Source organism: Geotrypetes seraphini, chromosome 7, assembly GCF_902459505.1.
Source record: "Geotrypetes seraphini chromosome 7, aGeoSer1.1, whole genome shotgun sequence".
Lineage (NCBI taxonomy): Eukaryota > Metazoa > Chordata > Amphibia > Gymnophiona > Dermophiidae > Geotrypetes > Geotrypetes seraphini.
Genome location: NC_047090.1, coordinates 112,979,780 through 113,006,310, shown reverse-complemented (window position 1 = coordinate 113,006,310; position 26,531 = coordinate 112,979,780). Strand labels below are relative to the sequence as shown.

Below are 26,531 nucleotides of genomic sequence, written 5' to 3'. Positions count from 1 at the left end.
GTTAGGGGGTCGCCGTGGCCAGGAGGGTTTGGGCTCCCTCCTGGCCCGATATTGTTGGGGGGTCGGCGGTCCTTCGGGGTGAGGGTGCGAGTGGTCCTGCCGGGGGGGGGGGGGGGGATGTATCGGACGTCGGGGAGTCGGCCGGGCAAGAGGGCTTGGGCTCCCTCTTGCTCGGATCGTGGATGCGGGTGCGGGTGGGAGCGCGTGCGAGCGGTCGTTCGGGGTGGGGGTGCGAGCGGTCCTGCTGGGGGGGTGAATCGGGCGTCGGGCGGGGTGGGAACTATGTTTAAAAACTTTTGTATACCGCGCTCAGGCATATAACGCGCGAGGGGTATGCGCGGTACGTAAAATCACGTATAACGCGCGCGTTATATCCGCGAAAATACGGTAGTCTATTTGGAAATGAAGAAAACAGAAGACTATTCCACACTCATACAATCGAGATGCAGATAAGAAATAAAAGCAAATTTTGAGGCCAAACCTGGTATTGTCCACTAGGTCTTTCCTCAGTTGTTGTAGATACTCTCGACGACGGCTGGGCAGGTCCAGATCCCTGTGTGTTGGGCAGGATGACTGCGCAAGTCTGAAATGCTTCTCGGGGCTCAGGCTGCGGCTTCTCCTGAAACACCGCAACTTCTCCTCCCGTTCTTTTCTCAAATTTTCAATTACCTTCATATGCCTAACCAGAGAATAAATGGAGAATTTAAATATACTCAGCTGACAGACTACTCTTTCCCTACACTCCAAAACTTTCCACCTACTGACTAATATTCATACTGTGAAAGATCAAATATGCGATAATTAACAATGAATTTAGTGGGTAGTTGAGAATTATGGACTTAATGCCATACTAATAGCTAACAGAGTGATTAGCAGTCAGTGAACATAATCTGCTATGTGAGGAGCTAATGTAGAATAAGGACATGCATCTTTTGAAGCAACACTGGAAAATCAACAGAAACTGTGCCAAAAACAGGATTAATAACACTTTTTGGTGGATAAATGCGTGTACCACATATAAGTATGAAAGAATGATGGCGGAACATTTGGGGACTAGTAAGTCCTTTAATGATGTATGGAGTCCATTGACTACTTTTGTTGCATTACAGTAAGGGTCATGTTTCTTCCCTTTTCATTAGATTTCTTTACACATCCAGGGAGTGTGGGTGGGCGGGGGGGAGGGAAATATACGTTGAGGAGTTAAATTATTTAATTATAATATTGAAATCGCATCATATGTATTATTGTATTAATAATTAAGATGAGGATGGGAGTAAATGACTGTTTAATGTAATAATTGTGTAGTTATTAGTGCGTTCTATGCAGTATTTATGATTTACCAATTGTATTGCACTATCAAAGTTTGAAAATCAATAAAGATTTAAACAAAAAAAAAACCCCACACAAAAAACAGTGTGCACTTTTTTGCAGAATGCAGCCTATTTCAGACATTGCCTCTGAAGAAAAAGAAAAAAGAAAATCAAACAATTTTCCATGAACAGCACAGGAAACTAAGGAGAACAAAAAAAAAAAATTAGCTGTACATCTCTAATGAAGAATGCCTTACACTACAGTTAATGCAGAAAAAGTTACCTATATGATAACTGTAACTACATCAGTTACTTATAACATGGATAACACATGACAATGACATTTCCTCTGCATTAATTCAACAATAAAACAGTGTGGTTGCTATGTTAGTCTATTTTAAAAGATAATAAATAGAAATTTTAAAAAAGGAAAATAAAATGATACCTTTTTTTATTGAACTGACTTAATACATTTTTGGGCTAGTTTATAAAAGCCAGAACCTTTTCCTCAGAGGAGGACAATGGAAACTAAATAACAGAACACATAAGTGAGACAAAAGCATTCGGGGCCAATGCTCAAAACCTAACACCAGTGTTAGAGGCAATTAGCACCAGACTAGGGAGCTCTAGTGCAAGAAAACAATGTACACACTTTCAAAGATGGCCTTAAATTGTATTTAAACTTATTCAAACGGATGTGAATGAGATCATTTGGTATTCTCTCCCAGTGCTCAACTTTAAGCTGCCAGGTTTGGGTTTTTTTTTAGAAGGAAGCTCATGCAGCCTATAAACACTGATGGTGAAAAACAAACTTGTGTGAAAGCACATTTATTTAAAAGATTTCTCAATCGCCTATTCCTAGGCGGCTTTACAAATAACAACATACAGAAAAAACAAAATTTATTCAAATAGACATTTCAGATCATTTAATGAGAACAATTAATTCACAACATTCAATTATATGTCAATCCAAAAACTGGAATAAACCAGAATCATTATTTATTGGAATGCTTCTACATAAAGTGTAGTCTTAAACATTTTCTTGAATTTCTGAATATCAGGAAGAGCTCTTTGCAGTCTAGTTAATTTGTTCCACAGAGTTACTCCTATGATGGAAATAGCAGAAGATCTCGTGTTCTCATAACACACTTTTGAAAAGTCCGTCAACAACAATCGTATTGCGCCCTCAAACCGCAAGTTCTAAGCAGCCGATAGATTGCCATAGCCTGCGATAAATAACAGGGAATCCCTTGGTAAATGACTTTCAACACCAGTACTAATTTCTTGAAAATAATACATGAGCGTATAGGTAACCAATGGTGTTTCCTCAACCAAAGTGTTATGTGTTTGAACTTTCTTACACCACAAATTACACCACAAACCTTGCAGCCGCTTTCATAAAGATCGCAGAAAGAGGAAGACAGGTAAAAATATCTGGAAAAGTTAAGAGAGGCTGGTCGTGTAGTCAGGAGAGTAAACATGCAAAGTGAAGAAAAAATAGCTGGCATGGTAAAACGGGGAGACAAGGCATTTTTTTAGATATATTAGTGATAGAAAGAAGTGCAAAAGTGGCATTGTGAGACTCAAAGGTGAAGGGGAGGAATATGTAGAAGCTGATAAAGAAAAGGCTGAATTGCTTAACAAATATTTCTGTTCTGTGTTTACGGCTGAAGCACCAGGAGCGGGACCACAGAAGACAAACGTGAATAGGGATGGAGGAGTAATAGACCCTGATTGATTTTCAGAGGGTTGTGTTCGTGAGGAGCTAGCTAAAATAAAGGTAGACAAAGCGATGGGGCCAGATGGTGTTCTTCCAAGGGTGCTGAAGGAACTTAGGGAAGTTCTGGTAGCTCCACTGACTGACCTTTTCAATGAGTCTCTAGAGTCAGGAGTGGTACCAGAGGACTGGAGATGGGCGGATGTGGTCCCTTCTCCACAAAAGTGGAAGTAAGGAAGAAGTATGGAATTACAGGCTGGTAAGTCTGACTTTGGTGGTAAGCAAATTAATGGAAATGTTTTTAAAACAGAGAATAGTCAAGTTTCTGGAATCCTAGGGATTACAGGACCGGAGGCAACATGGATTCACTAGAGGTAGGTCTTGTCAAGCAAATCTGATCAGTTTCTTTGACTGGGTGACCAGAAAATTGGATAGAGGGAGTACATTAGAGGTGGTGTATTTAGATTTTAGTAAAACCTTTGACAGTGTTCCACACAGACGTCTAATAAATAAACTGAGTGCCCTCAGGATGGGTCCCAAAGTGACAGGCTGAGTCAAGAACTGGTTGAGTGGAAAGTGACAGAGGGTAGTGATCAATGGAGATCGCTCTGAGGAAAGGGATGTTACTGGTGGTGTGCCTCAAAATTCTGCTCTTGGGCCTGTTCTTTTTAACATTTTTATAAACGATATTGCTGAAGGGTTGTCAGGTAAGATTTGCCTCTTTGTGAATGATACCAAAATCTGCAATAGAGTAGTCACGTCGGATGGTGTGAATAATATGAAGAAAGATCTGACGAAGCTTGAAGATTAGTCTGAAATTTGGCCGTGAAAATTTAATGCTAAGAAATGCAAGGTCATGCATTCAGGCTGCAAAAACCAGAAGGAATGGCACAGTTTAGGGGGTGAGGAACTTATGTGCACGGCAGAAGAGCGGGACTTTGGTGTGATTGTAGGTGACGGCGAAAGCTAGAAGGATGCTAGGTTACATAGGGAGAGGTATGGTCAGTAGGAAAAAGGAAGTATTGATGCCCCTGTATAAGACTTTGGAGAGACCTCATTTAGAATATTATGTACAATTCTGGAGGCCGCACCTTCAAAAAGATATAAAAAGGATGGAGTTGGTCCAGAGGAAGGCTACTAAAATGGTATGTGGTCTTCATCATAAGGCATATGGGGACAGACTTAAAGATCTCAATCTGTATACTTTGGAGGAAAGGCGAGAGAGGGGAGATATGATAGAGACGTTTAAATACCTACGTAATGTAAATGCGCATGAATTGAGTCTCTTTCATTTGAAAGGAAACTCTGCAATGAGAGGGCATAAGATGAAGTTAAGAGGTGATAGGCTCAGAAGTAATCTAAGGAAATACTTTTTTACAGAAAGGGTGGTGGATGCGTGGAACAGTCTCCCAGAAGAGATGGTGGAGACAGAGACTGTGTCTGAATTCAAAAGGACCTGGGATAGGCACATGGGATCTCTCAGAGAGAGAAAGAGATAATGGTTACTGCGGATAGGCAGACTAGATGGGCCATTTGACCTTTATCTGCCATCATGTTTCTATGTTTCTATCTGCAAGGCTTTACACTGTACCGTTGTATTCCCTAAATAAAGGACATTACAATAGTCCAGTTTTGATATGACTATCATCTGTACCACTATACAGAAATCATATACCGACATCATCAATTTCAATCGTCTTAACAATTGCAACTGGAAAAAAAAGCAGACTTAAACTACAGACAAAACTTTTCATGCTAAGGGTGCAATCCATACAGACTCCTAGAAGATCTGGTTAAAAACCTTAATCTCTCTGGGCCATTGTGGATCATCCTTTCTCCCAATCAACATAACTTCCAATTTTGCAAAATTCAAAACCAATCTATGTCTCACTATCCACTCATTCACGCTTTTCATACATCCAGTCAATCTTTCGTTCAACATATCGGTGTTGTTCTGCCGCTTAAATGTGAGCCATTCATGTGAAAACAATTTTTGAAACACTTATATTTAACGGTGCAGAAGAACAATACCAATATGTGCTTGCAATTCTGATCTTGTCTGGGCACATGCATAAGAGTTGTGCTTACTATGAAACTCTTGTGTGCATGAGCCCCTTGCTTTTAGTTTCATAATGCACCTGTAGTGTGAACACCATTTGCTTTGAGCACGGGAGAGCTACGTTTCTGCACTGTTCTTGCATTATGGAGGTTTGCATTTTTGGCTTTAGCACCAGCCTTCTGGGGAGAAAGGTGAAGGGAGAAACAGGGAGGGGTGGATTAGAGATTAGAAAGTGACACAGTACTATAATTTTTTGGTTTATAATGTAATAGGAAACTCAGGTCTTTGGCAAGTCCTGTCTTGTTGGTGTCAATGTATATCATCATCTTACCTTCAAAGGTTGTGTGTTCCTGGATTATTTTATGCTTCACTTATTCTGATATTGTTGTCTTGCTCATTTTCCTGACTTGAGAAAGGGAGCTCTGGCCTTTAAAAGCTAGTCAAAAATGATACCTTTTTTATTTGACTAATATATCTTATTTTCCTTTGGTTTGTTTTCTATTTATTACCTTTATCTGAATGTGAAACCACTGGGAATACCCCAATAATGAATGCAGAGGTTTTGCTGTTATTGCACATTAATTTTGCAGTTATATGTGGTAACTGCAAAATCTTAAACTCACCTTACTTCAGAGCCAGAAAATTTTGGTTCATTTGTCTTGAAAACCAGTTATATATTCTCAAACTGTTTGGTGAGATGCATCTATTTATCATACCATACACGAGGGGTCTCCAACCTTTTTCACCTCGAGAGTCGCAAAGTGGTAATGAGAAAGCTCCGAGGGCCACAAATACTCCCCCCTTCCATGGTTGGCATCTTCACTCTCTCATCTCTGTCCACCCGCAGGTCAGGTTTTCAGGATATCCACAACAAATATGCATGAGATAGATTTGCATCTCAAGGAGGTAGTGCATGCAAATCCATCTCATATATATTCATTTTGGAGATCCTGAAAACCTGACCTGCTTGTGGCTCTTGAGGACTGGAATTGCATACCCATGCCCTAGACCAGGGGTGTCCAATGTTGGTCCTCGAGGGCCGCAATCCAGTCGGGTTTTCAGGATTTCCCCAATGAATATGTATGAGATCTATTAGCATACAATGAAAGCAGTGCATGCAAATAGATCTCATGCATATTCATTGGGGAAATCCTGAAAACCCGACTGGATTGCGGCCCTCGAGGACCGACATTGGACACCCCTACCCTAGACCAAACTGACAATTGGCTGGAGCCAGTGGGGAGAGGAGTGCAGTCCCATGGTAGTAGCTATTAACTACAAAAGCACTAGAGTAGGCCTCAACAAATTTTCAGCCTTTACTCATTCTCTCTCACTGTCTATCTTCAAAAACAGTGCACTAGCACAGGGCTCCTCTATCGTGATTCAGCTCTCTATGTAATATTAAGTCACATGGTGCAGAAAACTTGGGAGTCTTGGGGGAGTTGAAGCCATGAGAGTCCTGCATTGTGCAGCTCAAGTTTACATAGAGAGCCAAATCATGATGGAGAAGCTCTGTGCTAATGCACAGTTTCTGAAGAGAGGGAGTCCTGGGCAGTCCTTGGCAGCAACAGGTATGGGAGGGCCACAATGAAGGATTGCAAGGGGTTGCGTGTTGGAGACTTCTGCTATACACTAACTGCATTTACCAACAACATGAGACTGTAGACACTTTTTAACAACTTCTTATGGCTTCTCATTGTTAATATTATGAAGTCTTTTTAGTAATTGCAGGTCAAAAATCAGGAAGCTTGAAACTCTTAGTTTAAATATTTGCGGCCTCTTTTAAAAAGCCGCACTAGCGGCTGCCAAATGGCAACAGCCCCGACGCCCTTTAAATCTCTATGGGCTTCGGGGCCGCTAGCGCGGCTTTGTAAAAGAGGCCGTAAGTCTTTAAGACCAATTTAAGAATACACTCATAATCAATTCCAATAAAACTTTACCTTCCAAAAAATGCAATTTGTCAATTTTACAGTCTTATCATTATTTTCACAAAGACCTCAGCAGCTACACTCAAAACATGTGATTATTGTAGCCAGCCTCTTCATCAGTCTAAGTCTATAAATGCAAATATTATTTTCAATTATATTAATTATAGAAAAAATGTTTTCAAACTCATCTATCCTCCATAAATGGTGATAAAAATCTTTTCAATTATTAATCATTTTATTTATTTTTGGGCTCAAACATAAATCCACATTTCACATCCTGTTGTGTCCCTCTGCACAAGAGCAGAAGTGAGGAAGAGGTTGGGAATTACAGGCCGGTTAGTCTGACCTCGGTAGTGAGTAAACTAATGGAAATGCTTCTTAAGCTGAGGATAGTGAAATTTCTAGAATTGAATGGACTGCAGGACTCAAGTCAGCATGGTTTTATGAGAGGCAGGTCTTGTCAGATAAATCTGATTGATTTCTTTGACTGGATGACCAAACTGTTAGATATGGGAGTGGTGCTAGATGTAGTGTACTTGGATTTTAGCAAAGCTTTTGACATGGTGATACATAGACGACTGATAAACTGAATGCATGTGGTATGGGCCCCAAAGTGATGAACTGGATTAAAAGCTGGTTAAGAGGAAGGAAACAAAGGGTAGTGGTAAATAGAGTTTGCTCGGAGAATAAGGATGTTGTTAGTGGAGTGCCACAGGGATCTGTCCTTGGGCCGGCTCTATTTAATATCTTTGTGATATTGCTGAGGACTGTCTGGCAAAGTTTGCCTTTTTGTGGATGATACCAAGCTCCTTAATAGGGCAGACACTCCAGAGGGTGTGGATAATATGAGGCAGGATCTGGCAAAGCTTGAAGAATGGTCTGGTAATTGGCATCTAAGATTTAATGCTAAAAAATGTAGGGTCATGCACTTGGGCTGCAAAAATCCAGGAGAACAGTATAGCATAGGAAGCGAAGTATGCAGAAGAAGAGCGGGACTTGGGGATGATTGTGTCTGATGATCTCAGGGTGGCAAAACAGGTAGGAAAGGGGACTGTCAAAGCCATGAGGATGCTTGGGTGCATAAAGAGAAGAAAGGCCAGTAGGAAAGGGGAGGTGATAATGCTGTTGTATAGGTCTCTGATGAGTCCCCAATTGGAATCCCCATCTTCAAAAAGATATAAAGAGGATGGAGTCAATCCAGAGGGCTGCTACAAAATTAGTTAGTGGTCTTCATCATAAATCATATGGGAATAGACTTAGAGAACTTAATATGTATACTCGGGAGGAAAGATGGGAGAGGGGGATATGATAGACACATTTAAATATATCCATGTCATTAACGTACAGAAGGCAGGTCTTTTTCAAATAAAGGAAATCTCCGGAAGGAGAGGGCATAGGATGAAGTTAAGAGGTGATAGGTTCATGAGTAATATAAGAAAATACTTCTTTACAGAAAGAATGGTAGATGTTTGGAATAGTCTCCCAATGGAGATGGTGGAAATTAAGACTGTATGTGAATTCAAGATAGCATGGAATAGGCATGTGGGATCTCTTAGGGAGATGAGATAGCAGATGTTGTGGATGGGCAGACGGGATGAGCCATTTGGCCTTTATCTGCCATCAGGTTTCTATGTATCAAGGAGCTTTCCCTTTTGAGAACATCATCTTCATACTTCGTCTTTTCAAAAAATTGTAAAATTGACAAATTGCATTTTTTGGAAGGTATGGTTTTGTTGGAATTTATTATGAGTGATCAGCTGTACCTCATTCGTTTGATTTAAAGCCAATGTCTCTAAGTCTATCCCCATATGATTTATGACTATCAGTTAAGAATACTGCATCTTTTCACCTACTGCTTTGAGCTTCTACAACATTTCTAATATTACCTTTCATATAATTTTTGCTTCATGGACAATGTAGTTTCATCTCTTCCTGATCCATCTTGCAGGATTCTCAGCAATGCATCTGTTTCTCCAATGCCATAGTTAAGTTTTGCTTCTGTGAGTTCCACAGTAAGGGGATGCTGAGTCATATCAAGATTTATACCAGACATAATCTCTGCACGCTCTCTTTGCAGCTTCTCAATCTCTCTTATTTTACTATTAGAAAGATGTCTCTTTCCTTTTGTCTCGCTAGCAGAGTCTTTTACATGTTTCTTTTGTGCTTCATTATATAAATCAGCAAAGCTATTAGCCATATCATTTGGTGAGTGAGGGTTGCATTGCACTCCAGACCAGTTGCTAAATTTATTGTGTAGGGGTAGATCCCTAAGACTATAGCTCCGCGGTCTCTGACTCATAACAAAGGAGGGATTCTCATTCAGAAGAACTTCAGTATTGGACTCGCTTGCTGCGATTGATACAGCATCGTCATCTGGCAGATGTATGGTCATTTCACTCATTTCTGATGTGGAGAAAGAGTAATTTGGATTTGCTACCAGATATTCAAGGGATGTGCTCCCAACATCTCTATCCATTACACCGATGACAGAACCTCTAATCGGTTCTTCATTAGAAGAGTCATGTGGAAGGTTTGTAAAATAAGAGGGATGTTGCCATATATGTGCCACATTTTCATGTTGTCTGACAGACAAATCATCAGCAAGACCAACAAATTTATGTCTCTTTTCTCCTGAATACTCACTCACTTGATCTTTAAGTGAATGCTGTGCAGGAATATTAAACAAAACCTGTGAAGTGCCATCTGTATCATTACAATTCTTGGAGTTAATTATTTTTCCACTGGAATTATCTTGGAATCTGAGCTTCAGTCTGGATTCTTTTGAATTACCATTTCCCAACAAGTTTTTGATGGTCTTCTTATCTGGCAGACTTCTAGCTCTTTTAAATGCCCCATCACTACCACAAGAGCTGTTGGAGTCAGTGTTCAATTCAGTTTCCGATGAGCTGCCCACGTCAGGCTCCTGAACCTTAAAACCTTGGCAAAAGTCTGACTTAACAGCGCTACTATGCTCTTTTGAAGATTCAGTATTTGAACAAGACTTGCTACTGGTCATCTGGCTGTCTGAACTAGCACTAAGTGTTAGAATTGGGGAAGAAGCTCTGTCAATCAATAAAGTATTTTTATAATATAGTTTTCTATGTGCTTTAATAATGTCAGATTGTTCTTTCTTCTGCTCACTTTGAGTCCATGTAAAATCACGACTGCTGGGACATGAAGTACAAGAGGGTTCAATTTTTTCTGAACTAGGGGAGACAACAGGAGACACTGTGGGACTGAAAAGTACAGCAGTCTGATGTGTATTTGAAGGTGTTTCTTGAAAGCTTTCCAGGAATGGTGTTGAGGCTCTCACTAAATCAGGTGGTGTAACGAAAGCCTCTTGTTCAATTTTATGCTGACCATAATCACTTATGTTTGGCATGCTCTGCATCTTTAACTCTTTGCTTTGTGGGGATTTTGAATTTTTAAGTGTTAGCATTACATCTTTGCTTTCCTGAGACACATCTACTATATCTGAACCTAACACCTTCACAATCGCATTGACTTCTTGGGCATTCGTGCAATCATTATCTTTGTTTGTTTGGTGCTGGCTTGCCCGATTCCTAGAATTTGGAATACCTGAAGATTCTGTTTGAATTCCTTTATCTATCACTGTCTGAATAGAAGTATTTGCATGTTTTATAATCCCTTCAGCAGTGACACTTGGATTACTGTTGGCATTTAGATGAATGTCAATAATATGATGCTGGGAGAGATTACCCAGAAGTTCAGAGGTATCATGAAGAAGCTGTGATAGATGTAAAGAAAAATCATGCACATTTGTCCAGGACGCTGGTCGCTGAACTCGCCTCCTAGCTGTTTCTCGTTTTGCTGTATTGACATCTGCATAGCTCCTTTGATGTTTGCTTACTCTCTTATGTCGAGTTTTAGACACAGTTTGGGTGCTCTGTTCACACATAGTCTTTTGTATTTTTCCTGAAGATGATTCTGACTCAGAAGGATACAGAAGCACAATTTCATCTACCTGAATAGGATTGTTTTCACATTGTCTAAAAGTATTCTTAATTTGCAAGTCTCTGTCTTCTAGCTTTGTCATAACTGCTTCATCATACACAGGATAGTAATATCTGCCACAGTTGGGAGAATTTTCAGGTTCAGAATCTCGTGCCATATCATCTAATGCCTGGAAGTCTTCAATGCTGCTTAAAGTGCTGGATGTTACTCTGGCATTAGCATAAGAACTAAGGTGAGAATGAAAGGGTGAATTCTGGGCATTTAGTCCATTATCAACACTAGAACATCGTATAACTTTAGAATTATCAAAACTCGGCTGAAGTGGGTTACAAGACACATCACTTGCACTACCAAATCCACACTGTTTCCAGCCAGCTCGACAATGTTCATCTTGTTGCCATGGATGAACATAAGGGTTAATGTCACTTGACTTGAAATGCATTGCATCTTTGTTGTCTTGCAAACATTGATTCCTATCTATTAGCTGATACTTAAATTCTTCAAAGATCCCCTCCATGTATTTGGCTGGTTGAGTGTCACTGGAATAGCTGCTTGTTCCTACCTTTATGGAAGAATCAGCTATATTTGAAAGAGAACATAAACGAAGACCAGCAGAAGACTCAAGAGACTGACTGACTTCAGGTGTTTCAGAAATATGACGTAAACTTGTTTCTGGTCTTTGTGAGTGTACTTTCTTCACCTGAATTCCTATGGAGGGTCTATCTTCAAGATTATTTGATCCTAGCTCTGAATAATTGTCAATTAAATAAAGATTAGTATCTTCAGTTGGAGAAGGAGGCTCAATGCTCATATTCAGGTTCTGTAGAGATCTGGAGGAAGGAAACACTAAATTTGTCCCTTCTACATCTGCTAAAGAATTTACCAGCTTAGATGTTACGCTGATAGATGGAGCTGATAGCCTGTGACTCTGTAGGCATGAAATATCTTCATTTTTATAGAAATTATTTGCCTGACATGCACTGACTAGTAATTTTTTATTTCTATATTTAACCACTGGGTACACACATTTATTTTCTATCAAAAGGTGTGAAGAAGAATTATTATTATTTGTTAAAGAAACCTTTTCTGATCCTAAAATCTTTTCCTGCATTATGCCATCTCCCCTCTGATGACCAACAGTTTCATTTGTAGAACTGTCTGCACCTGAAAATGTATTGTTTATTGTACTGGCTATCTTATCTCTAGTGTTTGGATTTTGTGGAAATGTTTCACTTTGGCACATTCCACTGATATACTGTGAATGGCTGTCATCATCTAAGCCTAATACCAATGTCTCTTGACTAGAGTGCTTGGGATAAACCTTTTCTAAATTAGCAATATCACCACCTTTGGTAAGTCCTGATTCATCAATATCCTGAAAATAGGTTGTTTCCACATCTGCATTTTCTACATCCATAGTTTCTAATGCTGTACATTGTGGATCAATAGATTGACCAACAGAACGTTGTTGTATTAGGAATTCATTGCTGTCACTGTTTTTAGTTGCAGATAAATCTTCTTGCTCTTTATTTAAAGCCAGATGTGTTATATCACTGCATAAATCTGACAGTAACATGTCATTTCTGCTATTGAATTCAGTATGGTTTTCTCCCATACACACTGTTACATCAGTGTCTAAAGATGGCACTGGAAAGAGAATAATCATATTGTCCTTTTGCACATTTTCAAATATTTCTGAGCATACACTTAAAAGCTGAGAAGGTTCCCTCTGCTGTTTGTGAACTTTTTCAACAAGATTTAATACACCAAGAGTATTTTGGTGCATCCCTGATTTATCTACAGCATACTGTTCTTTACGTGCCTTGTCTTTCTCAGTTCTATCAGATCTAAGGTTGTGTCTATTTCCATCTAAAGCAGGATGCAGAAAGCTATGAGGCAGGGTGGGCTGCTGATCATTGCTGCCAAATACTTGTGTTTGTACCGAGGGGGACATCTGGTGGCTAAATAGAGATGTATGAGAACTATCTATACTTGCTGCAACACAACTGAAAGAGTCTTCTGGATGCTCAGCCTTATAACAGTTTTTTTCTTTTTCTTGGTCACAGTGATAATATGCACCTCTAGGAACCAACTGATCATCTACAGAAATATCTCGCAAGGAATGACATAGCTGGCCAAATTTTGGAGCTATAGACTCTTTTTCTGACTCAGATACTTCAAAGTTAATGTCATTGGTGAACCCTGAAGTGTACGCCGATTCTGATCCTCTATATGGAGTTGGAAATTTGTTCAAATCAGAATGTAATGTGTCAATATTTTCAGAAATAGATGAAGGTGGCAAATGGTTCTCTGTACGACCTGTTTCTGCCACTGATTTATGAGCAATGTCTAATGCATTAGTAGTCTGTAAGAAACCTAAAGACACACGACCACAATCAGCATTATGTTTAACTTCAACCTCTGTGGTCGCCTTTAATCCCAAAGAAATATCTTTCATATAGTCTGAAGTATTTTTTTCCTCTACAGAGCTGTCTTCATATTTGAGAGTTTCAATATCAAGTGAAAGTTGCTCTGAAACTTTGGCATAAGCAGTAGTAATACAGTCTGCCGAAGATTTTGTGCTCTCTTTCCCGACAAGAATTTCATCAAAAGAACCTTTCAATTCTTCCCTTTCATCTGCAGCTACAACCAATTTAGGGATTTGCTCCTTCCTTTCTACTTCTGGCCTTCCCTTCTCTATAAACACATAGCAATTGTCTTCACCTTGTGACTGATGTACAAAAGCAGAATATTGTGAATCTGTATCGTCTGATCTGTTTTCAAAGAATTTATATTTTTTAGAATCTACAGAATTAGCTTCATATTGTTTGCTATTTTCCCACAGCTGATGGGGTTCAAATGTAGCAACATTGTTTAATAAGCAATCACCTAATTCAGAGATGCCAGAATTAACAGCATACCTTTGAAATTTTTCATCATAAAGTGTATTGTCCAGATGTGACTGAATGGAAGTTTCCAGAAGATTATTTTTGCCCTCAGAGGTAACTGAATAGCTATCTAAAGACGTCTTGCTGATTGGAATTTCTCTTGTTTCATTTAAAACTCTGCATTCCTTACAATGTGACTGGATGCATTTTAGTGTTGCAGTTTTCTCAGCTGAATTACTGAGGAGCTGGGCATGCAAAATGTTTTTGCATTTGCTTTCACTAAAACTGCACAATGAGTCCTGTGAAACGAGGGGTTTATCTGTATCCCTGTTATTTGTCAGACCCAGACAGAGTGGCGTGGTTTTCAAATCTGAGGTACTCACAACAGCAGGTAGTTCCACAATACTTTCTACCAGGATGCCATCTACAAAAGACTTTAAATGATCCGCTGGGTCTTTGTGGACACTTGCAAGGTCAATCGTTTTCAGTTCCACTGACCAGCATTTTTCTCTGTTGAGCTTAGCATAGCATGCACATTCTTTTGCAGGTTGATTTCTACGTTCAAAAGATGATAGGCTTTCTACAGAACATACATTACAAGTCATTTCTTTATAGGAAGAATCAAGTACAGCTTTTGAAGTGTCTACAAGTGAACTTGTGTCACTCTTTTTGAAACAAATAGTGTTTCCAATTATATTTTTAGTCTCACTCCTATCTGTTTTCCCTGTTTCTTTGTTGCAAACGTCAAAATTGGATTCCATATCTACTCCTCTAGTGCGTACCATAATTGCTTCATCTTTATTAATGGAGTGCATGAGAAGAGGTTCACAAAGACTGTGTTGATTGTCAACCCCATTTCTATTGTTGCTTTCCAAGATTTTTGGAATATCTTTTGGGTCTTTTAATGAATACACTTTATTATTTTCTCTAGCAGTACATCTTTCATTATCATCAGTTTGTATAATTCCCTTTCCATCATCACTGAAGCTTTCATTCGTGATCTCATTCATAGATTTATGGGGTACCTTTAACTGAATATGAAGACCTGGCAGTTCGGGAGCTCTGGCGATTAGATTTGTATCAATGCACTCCTTAGCTAAAGAAATGTTTGCTGAAAATATACCTTGTTTATCTCGCCCAGCAGCTGCAAACTTTGTGCTGGGCATCTCAGAGGGGTTTAAAATCTTTTCATTGGCATTGCTATTGTAAGACATCTGATCTTGAATCTCTTCAGCACACAAAAGAATGCCATTGGCTGGCAGTGATGATATTCCTGTACGAACCACCCTTTCCTGTCCAACTGTGTTGTAGTCTACTTCACTCTTTATTATTTCAGAATTAACTACGCTGTCAAGGTTATTATGAGAAACTACTTCTGATGTTAATAGCAAGTCTCCTGCAAACATAAAAGTGTCACTTTCTTTAGGAGATCCTGTGCATTCTGTGTCACGATTTGTCTTGAACCACTGTCCTTCTTGCTTATGGTTTGTAGGTATTGGTACAGCTAAGTTCCCTGCATTTAACAGGTCATCTTTCATATTGCCACTGTTTGGATTAGATTCATCACAGACCTCAACAGACTCCAATGACCGCTGAGAATCTGCAACAGAATTAAAACCAATTTCCATTTCTGTTAAACAATCATTCCTTTTGATTTTATTTTCCGTTTGGTTTTGTATAAAGCCAGTAATTAGTCTGTCAAAGGTTTCTGCTTTTTCTGAGTTTCTGCTTGGATGTGCACTGGTTTCTGTCTTTGGTACGGTCATAGCTGCTGTTTCATGCAAATGACATTTATCTGGACAATTCATGGTTTCATCAAACTCTACTGCTTGAAGAGTAGGGCTTGCAATGTCACAACCACCTTTGTTTATGTCTATATTAACACTGTGAATTGCAACAAGGGAGCAATTATGAGATCCTTTGCATTCCGTATATTCAGTTTCTAAACTGTTTGCCTGCTTATTTACACATTTCAACAGTTTTTCTTCTTCTGTTCTCCTACACTGACTCTCTTCCCAAAGTTTCTTTTTTTTGCCTTCATCTGTTCTCAATTTTTCAATACAGTCACTTAACATTTCATTATTTTGGTTTAGTACATGACTAGCTTCATTTAATAGTTTATTACACTGATCAGAACTCATACTCTCTTCGGGGCCAAGGATTTCTGTTTTGGCAAATACATTGGTTACACTGCAACTTCTTTCTTGGCCAGAGGCATCTGATACAAATTCCTTACGTGCAGTCCCTTCCCTTGAGTCAATTTTTCCATCATTAAGGATTTCCTTAGAATGTATAGATGCAGCTTGATTTAGAGTAAGACCTAGAACCATTTGTTGATCCTCTCCTTCTCTCGTTTGGGCTGTAGATCTATATTCTTTATCAAAATAATCATCACTCTGAATTTCGACACCTTCTTTCATGGAAACGCACACATTCTTCTGAGTTACCATATTCTGATCTGTAGATATTAAGCTGCATTGTGTGCTGAGTCTACACTTATTTTCCACAGAATCAAGCCCAGAATACGCCTCCTCACAAGCTATGACAACGCTAACATTTTTTTCATTTAAGTTGGTGGCACGAGGAAAATTAGGTGCTATCACATTTGTCATTTTGGATAGCAGCTCTTCACTTTTGGCAGAAAGGATAACTCTGCCACAGTTGGCTACACTATTTTCAACTAAGGGTGGCTGTATAGTTTTTGTTTGAGGTAGTCTGTCTTTTGAAACCAGTTGGCCTAAGTCATTTTCGGGATTAAAAGGCTGTTGAATATCGTGCACACTTTTCAGAAGATCAGATTTTTGAAAATCAGAGTTGTTTTGCAAGCACAATGGTTCCTCACTGTGTCTACTGTTACTTACAGATTGGCTAATTGGGATCTCTAAAGCAGTATCAGTAAGGGTTTCAATGCATTCTTCCATCATATAAGAAGTTTGTAACGGAATTGTAAATTTGTTGCTATCGAGATGAAATACTATTTGATTATTCTGTTCTGTTTCACTTCTTTGCAACAGTGGAATATATTTGCAAGAGGCTTTTCTGCCCGATATGGGCTCACCAGTTCTATTCTGTACACATTCGGAAGCAGCATCGTCTCCTACAACTGGCTCTCTGATCATTTTTTTTCTTTCTGCCGTGTGAGTCTCAAGCTCATGAATTTCAGTTATAAAGTTCTTTCCAGTGATAATTTCCTTGTCTGAAGTGTTATCCATGAAAGAACCATCAAAAAAGCAAGTTGTCATGACATTTTTAACAGATTCAGAATGGTTGCCACAACTCTCCTTAAGCAGTACAGATGGTTCATGCTTGGAGGCTGGCTGGGATTCATTGCTTGCCTTATTTACACACACGTCTTTGTTACTTGCATCCTTTTCGTAGATATGTGCTGGCAGAAACATATGCTGATTAGTTGTGTAGTCTTCATTTCTGCAAAATCCAGTCCCGTCTTCTAAACCAGCATTTACATAATTTTTTTCTTCCTTTAATACACACTTTTCATTATCTGCCTGCACTGAACTCTGGACTTTGGATAGCTCAGAAAAAGTTAAGGACAAGTCAGCCTCATTTTTGCACACTCCTTCATGTGCATATACTGCCAGGGAACTGATGCACGAAGAATTCTCTCTCTGTATTTTGTTAATATTGGTAATAGAAAAAGAATTGGGAGAATCACAGTCCTGCTTATATTTAGCAGTATTTGACTGCCTTGTTTCCAGACAATCATCTTTTGCAGACAGGATTGAATCAAATGTACCTTCAGGTGTTTTCTCCACTGAACTCTCGAGCAGTGATGTATTGGGAGTGTTTTGGGTGTAATCATGCACACTGAATGCCTTTTCTTCAAGACATGTACTTAATACAGTGCTCCTTGTGGCAATCCCATTTTTACCTAATTCACTGTTGCAGCTTTGAGTCATTACTCCCCATGAAAGTTCCTCTGATCTCTCTTTGGAAGGCATTTTGTTTATATCCCTTACAGTGCTTGAAGAACAAGGAGTAGATTGCCGTTCCTGACAGCTGAATAGCAATGAGTCCTTGCCAACTGGCTGTGTCAGATTCTCTTCCATCTTCCAACATTCAGGCTCATGTCTGGCTGGTAAAGCAGCTTTCAGAAATCCCAGTGTTTCAGGAAACAAAGCTGTTGCCATTTGTGGACTGCTGTTTCCAAGTTTAGGATCAAAAGATGACCAGGAATCACTAACAATCATAGGGGCTTCCCATAACTCTCTAGATTTGGGGTCACAAAAAGTTGAATTTTCTTTCCAACATGTCTTCATCTCCTTCAGTAATGGTGTATGGATGCGAGTACAATCGGATGCCTCCTTTCTATCTAAATAGAAGGAATGCTCCTGGTCAGCCAATCCTGTTGCTGGTTTTTGAAAGGCTTCGGATATAGACGGATCCTCACTATGTGGAGGCAGAGATCTGGGACTTTGTAGCTTCCAAAAAATCTCTGCAGGTATTTCATCCGATGAATCGGATTCCAGGGCTGCCTCCACATCTGCTAAACTGTCGAGGGAAAAACTTCTTCCTGTTTCTGCTAATCCACTACCTAAAACATAGGAGCTAGCACTTGGTAGCACGCTCGTATCAGTCGAGCCTTTGATGGGTTGTTTAAGTGGTCTTAATTTCTGCAAAAAGCGTTTGCTTTGCTTTTTAGGTTTCATTTTTTTCTCCACCAGGGAATCTTGAGACATCTGACTGTCATCACTTGCACACTCTTCTTGGCTGGCAATGTCTTTATGTTCTTCCTCCTCCTCCTCCTCCTTTAATTGCTTTGTCAAAGCTTTAGCATAGGCAGAGGAGAGAGAATCCAAAGAATATAAACTGTCTGTGTCTGAAAATTCATCATCTTCTTCTTGCCAGTTCTCTAGTAAATCTGTAGCTTTTCTTGAGACGTCTGTACTTAGCATCTCAGCACTATAACATCTTTTATCAGTCTGATGGAGAGGAACACTTACATTTATTTTCTTAAGGTCTTCCATTGAAGATACTGCCGTAAACTTATGTTGCTTTTCTGACTGGCTATGAAAACTTTTCAAACAGGAACTGGGTTCTTTTTTCAAAGCTTTCATAGTTTGACCCGAATGCCTTGATAATGGCTTTCCAGGCATGACTAATTCTTTTCTTTCTTTGACAGATTTTTCAGTATATACTGGATCCTTTTTGCTACATCTTTTAACATTACTGCTTTTCAAGGGTCTACCCGCATGAGCTAAATTTGCCAATGCCTTCGACTTTGCCATTCTAGTTCCTTCACAAATGGAATCAGACCCAACATTCCTCTTCACTTGACCAGGAGAAGAATTTGTGGTTTGATTCATTGGCCCACTTTTTGCTGACTTGGTATCAATCTTGTCCATTTTTTGATGCCTTTTCATCATGAGTGGTTTGATGGCAGGGCATAACGCATTGAATCCTTTCTCTGTTCTTTTTTGATTGTTAACAGTATCCATCTTCGCGCTTTTAGCCATCTGTCTTTGTGATAAAGACAACTTATCCCTCTCAAGGCTTAAGTTTCCTCTCTTTAAGAAGTCTGTGGTACTTCTAGAAAGATATTCTACAGAGTGTGATTTCCTGGGCAGATGATCTTCATGACATCTGAAGGTAGGTGATGAGGTAGATAATTCAGAAGTGTCTTTTCTGCAAAATTAAACAGAAAATAATAACTTGTAATACTAGTAATAAAACAACCCTAAAAAGTTTTTATATAGTGTTTTTACTGAAATATAAGTATTCTGTTACAAGACCTTGCATACAATTACAATGAAACTCATCTGATTTTCTTTTTTCTTTTCTTTCCTCTCAAGATGTGGACTATTTCATTATAAGATCTGTAATATGTATGTGTAATTTTTTTTTTTTCCATGATTTTCTTGATTTAATTTATGTGTTGATTTTTTCTTATTTAACAAAAACAAACAAACAAACTTATCTGATCTACTGCAGAAAGATAAATTGTAGAAACAATCACACCAGGAGATGAATCTATTGACCATAGCCTCAGAGCAGATAATACAGATAAACCAACTGTCCAGGCAGGTGTCAGGTCAAAAGCGCGCCGGGACAAAGGCGCGCCCAGACAACTGAGCGCAGTGTGCGTCGCCGCACCACTCTAAATTACTGATGGGCTACGTGGCATTTAGGGCACCTTAGTAAAAGGACTGCAAAGCAAAAGTGACTGCCTGGACGGTTCATAGACAACGGCGCGAAAGACAAAAGCGCGCACCGACAATTGAGCGCAGCGTGCGCCGCCACGCCGCTCTAAATTACAGTTTTTAGGGGCTCCGACGGGGGGGGGGGCGTGGGGGGAACCCCCCCCCCACTTTACTTAATAGACATCGCGCCGCGTTGTGGAGGCGTTGTGGGGGATGTGGGGGGTTGTAACCCCCCCCCATTTTACTGAAAACTTCACTTTTTCCCTGTTTTTAGGGAAAAAGTTCAGTTTACAGTAAAATGTGGAGGGTTACAACCCCCCAAACCCCCCATAACGCCGGCGCGATGTCTATTAAGTAAACTGGGGGGGTTCCCCAACAAAACCCCCCATCGGAGCCCCTAAAAACTGTAATTTAGAGCGGCGTGGCGGCGCACGCTGCGCTCAATTGTTGGCGCGCGCTTTTGCCTTTCGCACCGTTGTCTATGAACCGTCCAGGCAGTCACTTTTGCTTTGCAGTCCTTTTACTAAGGTGCCCTAAATGCCACGTAGCCCATCATATTCCTATGGGCTGCATGGCATTTAGCACACACTAATTGTTAGTGTGCCTTAGTAAGAAAGGACCCCTTAGAACTTTATGAGCCTAATGTTATAATGGGACATTTATATTTGAGCAGTCTTATTTTGACCCTCTTTTGAAAGGCAACATAAGCTCAACATGCACCCAGAACCAGCACAAATCGTGTACCCATTTATACCTACTCCAAAGTTGGTATAAATCTGTACATACAAGAAAGAGCATTGGAATTTAGGCTCCGGGATCATGTATGCTACGCACGAATTTCATAATGGTAGTTTCATGCAGAACTGCCGCTGTGAAATACTAGCTTAAACCACAGTTTCAAGCCTAACTTTAGGTTAAAAGTTGGGCAGTCTGCGGCAGTTAGACACTCCTTGTATTCTATAAGCTCCATAGGTAACTCCTAGGCATGCCCGTGCCTCTCGACATCCATGCCCCCCTCCTTAGAAGTTGTGCACAATGGAATTGGCACATGCAGCTTCTAGAAGAGCTACAATGCCGCGCACACTAGACGCTAACGCCTCCATTGAGCAGGCGTTAGTTTTTCCATGTAGCACGGGGGGTTAGCATGCGCTAATCTGCAGCACACGCTAAAAACGCAAGCGCAGCTTAGTAAAAGGAGACCTAAGGGTATATGAGTGCAGAAATTCAATAGTTACAGCTCCATTTCAATTAGCACAACTTTTATATCACTTTGAATTTTTAGAGATCTACTGGAAAATCTCACTATTTACTTATATCAATTTAATCTGCGTCTCCCCATCTACCTGGGTTCTGGACAGCTCAGTACCACTCACAATACAATCAGTTTTCACACATTAACAAAGCAGACTAAACTCAACCAACACTCCACACAAAATATAAAATTACAAGATAACTTCCAAGCAGATTTCAAATTCTTCTAAGTCATCCAGGAAACGTTTGATCAAAAAGCATCTTTTATATCACTTCCAAAAAATCAAGCACGTATCCATTAGTTTCAACTGAGTCGGAATAGAATTCTATATGGCCAGACCAATATACGAGAATTTTTTTTTCTAGAATTGTACTCATCTCTTACAGACATGCTTAATAACCAATCTTGTGATGACTGCCAGGTTCTTACAAGCAGATAACACAATTGGTGAAATGCGTTAAGTCTTTTTAAGCAGTACAGTTAAATATAACAACAAGATCTTAAACTGAACCCAAGACAGCACAGGCAACGAATGCAGCTACTCCAGAACCAGACAAATGTAATGCCATGCATACAAGCTCTTTATTACCTTTGCAACCATATACAGAATAAGCTTCAATCTATTTGAATTAGGCCCCAGTATGCAAACTGCATACAGCTAGCAGAAGCAGGATCATACCACATTAGCTAAACTAAACTAAAACTTAGCTTTATATACCGGGTCATCAACCAGAGGAAGCTCGACTCGGTCAACAATAATTAAGAACAATTGCAAGAAGATTAATTTTCAAAATGTTTAGCAAATAGAAAAGTTTTTAATGATTTGCGGAAGAATTGGAAAGGACTAGGGCATCTCAAAGTTACAGGGAGTTCATTCCATAATCGAGAAAATTTAGCTATTTGTTTCTTAAGTCAACTTGATTCATAGCCAACCTTTGGATCTTTGATCCTGTCTTTAAGTCATGAAGTACACCCTTTCCAAATACAGCTGCGGAACCATTTCAGACATCTATGTTTTATGCTTCAAAGAATGTCTTCTTTTTCAATATTTGGAGTTTATTCTGACCTACCTGCATCTAGGTCTAGGCACTGCAGTAACCTATGCAGGTTCACTTTTATATCCTTTCTCAATCTACTGCATATCTATATTGATAGATCTGATAGCCACATGTGATACTTTATATCATAACACCCCTTAATCATTTAAAATCCATGGTATTAGAAGCATAGCAGTAATCCATAGCCAGCTTCCTCCTTAGTTCATCCACCAAGGAGATCAATCTGGTGGCCTCTTCAAAACCTTGACTGAGGTTTAGATAATCACAATAATCCAATATTGACCTGCCAGACTACAGCCTGTTCAATCATCTTCCATACAAAAAGATGGGTAAGAGGATGGTTATTGTACTGGTAGTACAAGAATAATTAACAATTCTCTGCTCCACCTAAGTTTTCAGGCTCTTCCCCACCAAACGCGCAACCAACGGTAATATTATATAGTAGCTTAATTTGGTTTCTCATTTACCATCCATAATCTTTATTATTTGGAAGCACTGAAACAAAACATTAGCAGAAGATTAGAAATGCATGCATTTATTTAGGAAATTGTGAGAAACAGAGTAAAGCATGACAATAAGTTATCGGATGTGTACCTCCAAGATTGTAATGAGCTTGAGCTTAATGAGTTGCTCCTTCTAAACAACCTGGAACAGGAGGTTACTGCTGCAGTCGGATCTTGAGCACTGATTTGTTTCAATCTGTCTTCATGATGCCAGCACACAGTCTCTAATTGCTGGAGTTTTTTCTTAGCCTCTAGTAATTTTTGTTTCTTGACAATTCTTTCCAGTTGGAACTTGAGTCTCTTTCTTTTTATATTTCTTTCTGCTTTCTTTAGGGAGTATCTGTGCAACAGTTCCAACTCTACCAGCTTCTTTCTACCTTGCACTAATATGGATGGGCAGCTTTCAATTTCTCCAGTATTTTGAACTTCTGCTTCTGCATACAACTTTACTTCTGTCTGGGCTGCAGAATTTTGGAATTGCTGTTCATAGCTGATCAGTCGCTTCTCTTCCACTATAAGATACTGCTCATCTATAAATCAAAAACCAATTTAGTTCCTATTTTTTTCAGGCTAAGTACAACATCTTGCAAAGCATTTCACATTCTGATGTCTATACAATAGAATTCATAATGCATTTATGCATAATGCATAAAATAGTTCTCTGTTTCACTTATCTATACAACGTATGCTATACTTTCAGCATAAAAAAATAATTATAGAAATATTAAAAAATTAATAAGAAGCTTAAAAGACTTGACTGAACGAGCCTTCATACCCTTGACTCCATCCTTGATGGAAGATCCTTCTGCAGCAGAAGCAGTCATAAAAAATTCAGGATAAATCTCTATGAACTTTGCACCTCTTCAGGACATGGGGGCAAGGAGAACAGAGAAAACTCTTTGGGCAGTGGTTTCCCCACAACACCACTCTTCATTTTGCTAGCACCTAACTTTCCAGGACAAAAATGTAGCTTGGGAGAAAGTTGAATAAGCACCATCTGAGAAAGTCTCTCCTAGAAGTTGGGATTCTTAGCACATGCTTAGTTTGCTTATGTCTTAATCCTGCTTTGAGTGAACAGGAAGTGTAGTTCATTCAAATGAAAGGAAGCTCTGGAACAATCTAATATAATAAAATGGTAAGCCGCGCATGCGCAGTTCCTAAGTGTTCGCCGCTTTTCCGTGAGCTATAGCAATACATAGGAAGTGCGCATGCGCGGCTTACGGTTCTTTGAAAGACGCGGCGGTGGCTACTCTCACGGACTTCCGACGCAGGTGGGGATCATGAGAGGAGCCACTGCCGCGCCTTTCAACTTTAAAAAAAAAAAAAAAAGTCAAGACCGAAGTTTTTTCAATTTCAGAGACGCTGCGGCGGCTCTCTCTCTCTCCGGTCATCGGCGTCGTCTTCGTTCCTCTCCCCGGCACACCCGAACCCCTGTTCAGCCTCCCATCCGACCCTACCTTCGGCTCCCTTAGTTCCTTGCCGCCGCTCCTCTTCTCTTCCTGCCCCGCGGTCCCAACAAACGTCCTTACTCCAGCAGGGGCCGCAGCACTCTAAACACGCTGCTTGGCGGCCTGCTACTGCCCTGATTTGCTCTGCCCGACATGGAGAAGGCTACTGCTATATGGGGGGAGCAGGGAAAGGGGGGGAGGTGTTGCTGGACAGGGAGGAGGTAAAAATAAGGGAGAAGGGCTGCTAGCACCCGTTAATGTAACGGGCTAAACAACTAGTGGATCATAAAATGGTTAAAAGGAAATATTTCTTCAGGTTACTCCTATTTCTTTATGGAAAGGGTGGGAGATACGTAGAATAGCTTCCTAGTGGAGGTGCTGGGGATGAGGATAGTATCAGAATTCAAGAAAGCACAAGAGAAGTACAGATGAATTCTGAGGGAGTAAAAGATTTTTGTAGAGTTTAAAATTGAAGTAGCTTCCATTCTAATCCAGAAGTGACCTGAATTTAATGGCTCAAAATCTAAACATTTGGAAGAGATTGTTAAAGCTAAATATACACGATTTATTATTAAATGAAAATAGAAAAAAATTTCTATAATAAAAGACAAAATAATCAGACAAGTATGTATAAGGGAACACTGAAAGGACATGTGAATTCATAATCTGAAGGAAAACAAATGACACAGTAGTGCAGCTTTATTCTGAAATTATAATCATTCCTCTTGGTCAGACTTCAAATTGTTGCTTTGAACTGACAGCGAGAAAAGCAGGGTTTGGACCTGAAAGACAATGTGAAGTGCATGTCCCTCCTCGTTTCATCAGTTCAGTTTCACATGCATTATCCACTATCCATTATCATTAAAAGTTATGAAAAGCAAAAACATGGATGTTGGCAACAAGGGAAGGAAAGGATAGAGCAAAGAAGAAGAGATGCTTACTTTCTTTAATTTGCTGGTTGATCAGTGTCTGGTCATAGTCCAGCTCTTGTTCTGCTTTGATCTGTGCTGCCAGGATTTGCTGTTTTAAATCCTCTACATACAGCTGCTGTTGCTCAATTTGCTGTCGATAAAAAGCCTCCAAGTCTTTTAACTTCTGTCTGTATTCTTTGTGTAATGCATCCAAATTTCTAATGCAATAAACATTAACATTTAGAACAGGAGAGAAAAATCTCACCAACAGCTGTCCTTAGAATATAGTAACTGCCGCCCCTCCGCCCTGCCAGTTTTCAGGCCCACTAAAATCTAGGGAATAAGATTAATGGTTTAAATTCAAAGTGAAAGATAAAGGTATCTGGAATCGATTTATATTTCTAAATGTGATGTTATAAAAGTGTTAGGAAAGTGGATAATTGCTGTCTTTGCATATACCTGGCATTCAGTTCTTTATCTACCATCATTTACTATATTACTAAGGCCATGTCAAGGGAGACGAGCTGTGAAAGCCCTGCTTTTTCCCACATTGCATGTACGGAGATGTCATTTTCATTTTCCTAGTAAGGTCCAGAAGAAACACAAGACCTTGTTTCCACGTAATGGGCTAAAGGCAGGACTAACTCATCTTGGCCTGCCTGACATGGAGCTACACATGGTGATGAACTTGATGTCCGTCAAACAGTGCTCTAATTTTCAGGATAAGAATGATGTTGCTGATAAAGCCCAGGGTAAATCCCTTCAATATCAGGTCTAACAGATGCAAAGCTAGTTGTTAAACTTCCACTTAATATCTTCCACACACATGCATTAAAAAGATTTACAGATTATACGAGAAGATACTGCTCTAATCCAAAGGATCTCAACCCAGCCTTCAGGACACACCCAGCCAGTCAGATTAAGTATTTCACGTAGCAAAAATGTGACGACCAGGGGGAAATAACAGTTTTATAAAGTAGGGAAGTGGAACAGAGTGAACTACCATCGGCCCGGACATCTGCAAATCTTGTCCAGAACAGTTTTGTGATTAACAAGTAGAATGTTTTAGGACAGTCATACTCACTGATTCCTGGATATGGACAGCTAGCTCTGTTGAGTTATGCAGATTTTTTTAACTGAGCACTTTGGTTTTCAGGATATCCACAATGACTATCACCCTCTTTTACGAAACTGCGATAGCAGTTTCTAGTGCAGAGAGCCGCGCTGCTCCCGATGCTCATAGGAATTCTATGAGCGTCGGGAGCAGTGCGGGCCATTCAGCGCAGCTTACCGTGCTAAAAACTGCTAGCGCAGTTTAATAGAA

General features: G+C 39.8%; 1 protein-coding gene across 1 annotated transcript in view; it reads right to left on the bottom strand.

The window, feature by feature from the left end:
- The window catches only part of STARD9 (StAR related lipid transfer domain containing 9), a 224,778-nt gene that overhangs the window by 35,517 nt on the left and 162,730 nt on the right, over nucleotides 1-26,531 (bottom strand). The window contains exons 22-25 of the mRNA XM_033951109.1: nucleotides 25,238-25,425; nucleotides 22,940-23,378; nucleotides 8,901-19,520; nucleotides 482-679 (exon numbers count right to left, since the gene is read on the bottom strand). Coding sequence (XP_033807000.1) covers nucleotides 482-679; nucleotides 8,901-19,520; nucleotides 22,940-23,378; nucleotides 25,238-25,425 — 11,445 coding nt within the window. The remainder of the gene's footprint in view (nucleotides 1-481; nucleotides 680-8,900; nucleotides 19,521-22,939; nucleotides 23,379-25,237; nucleotides 25,426-26,531) is intronic.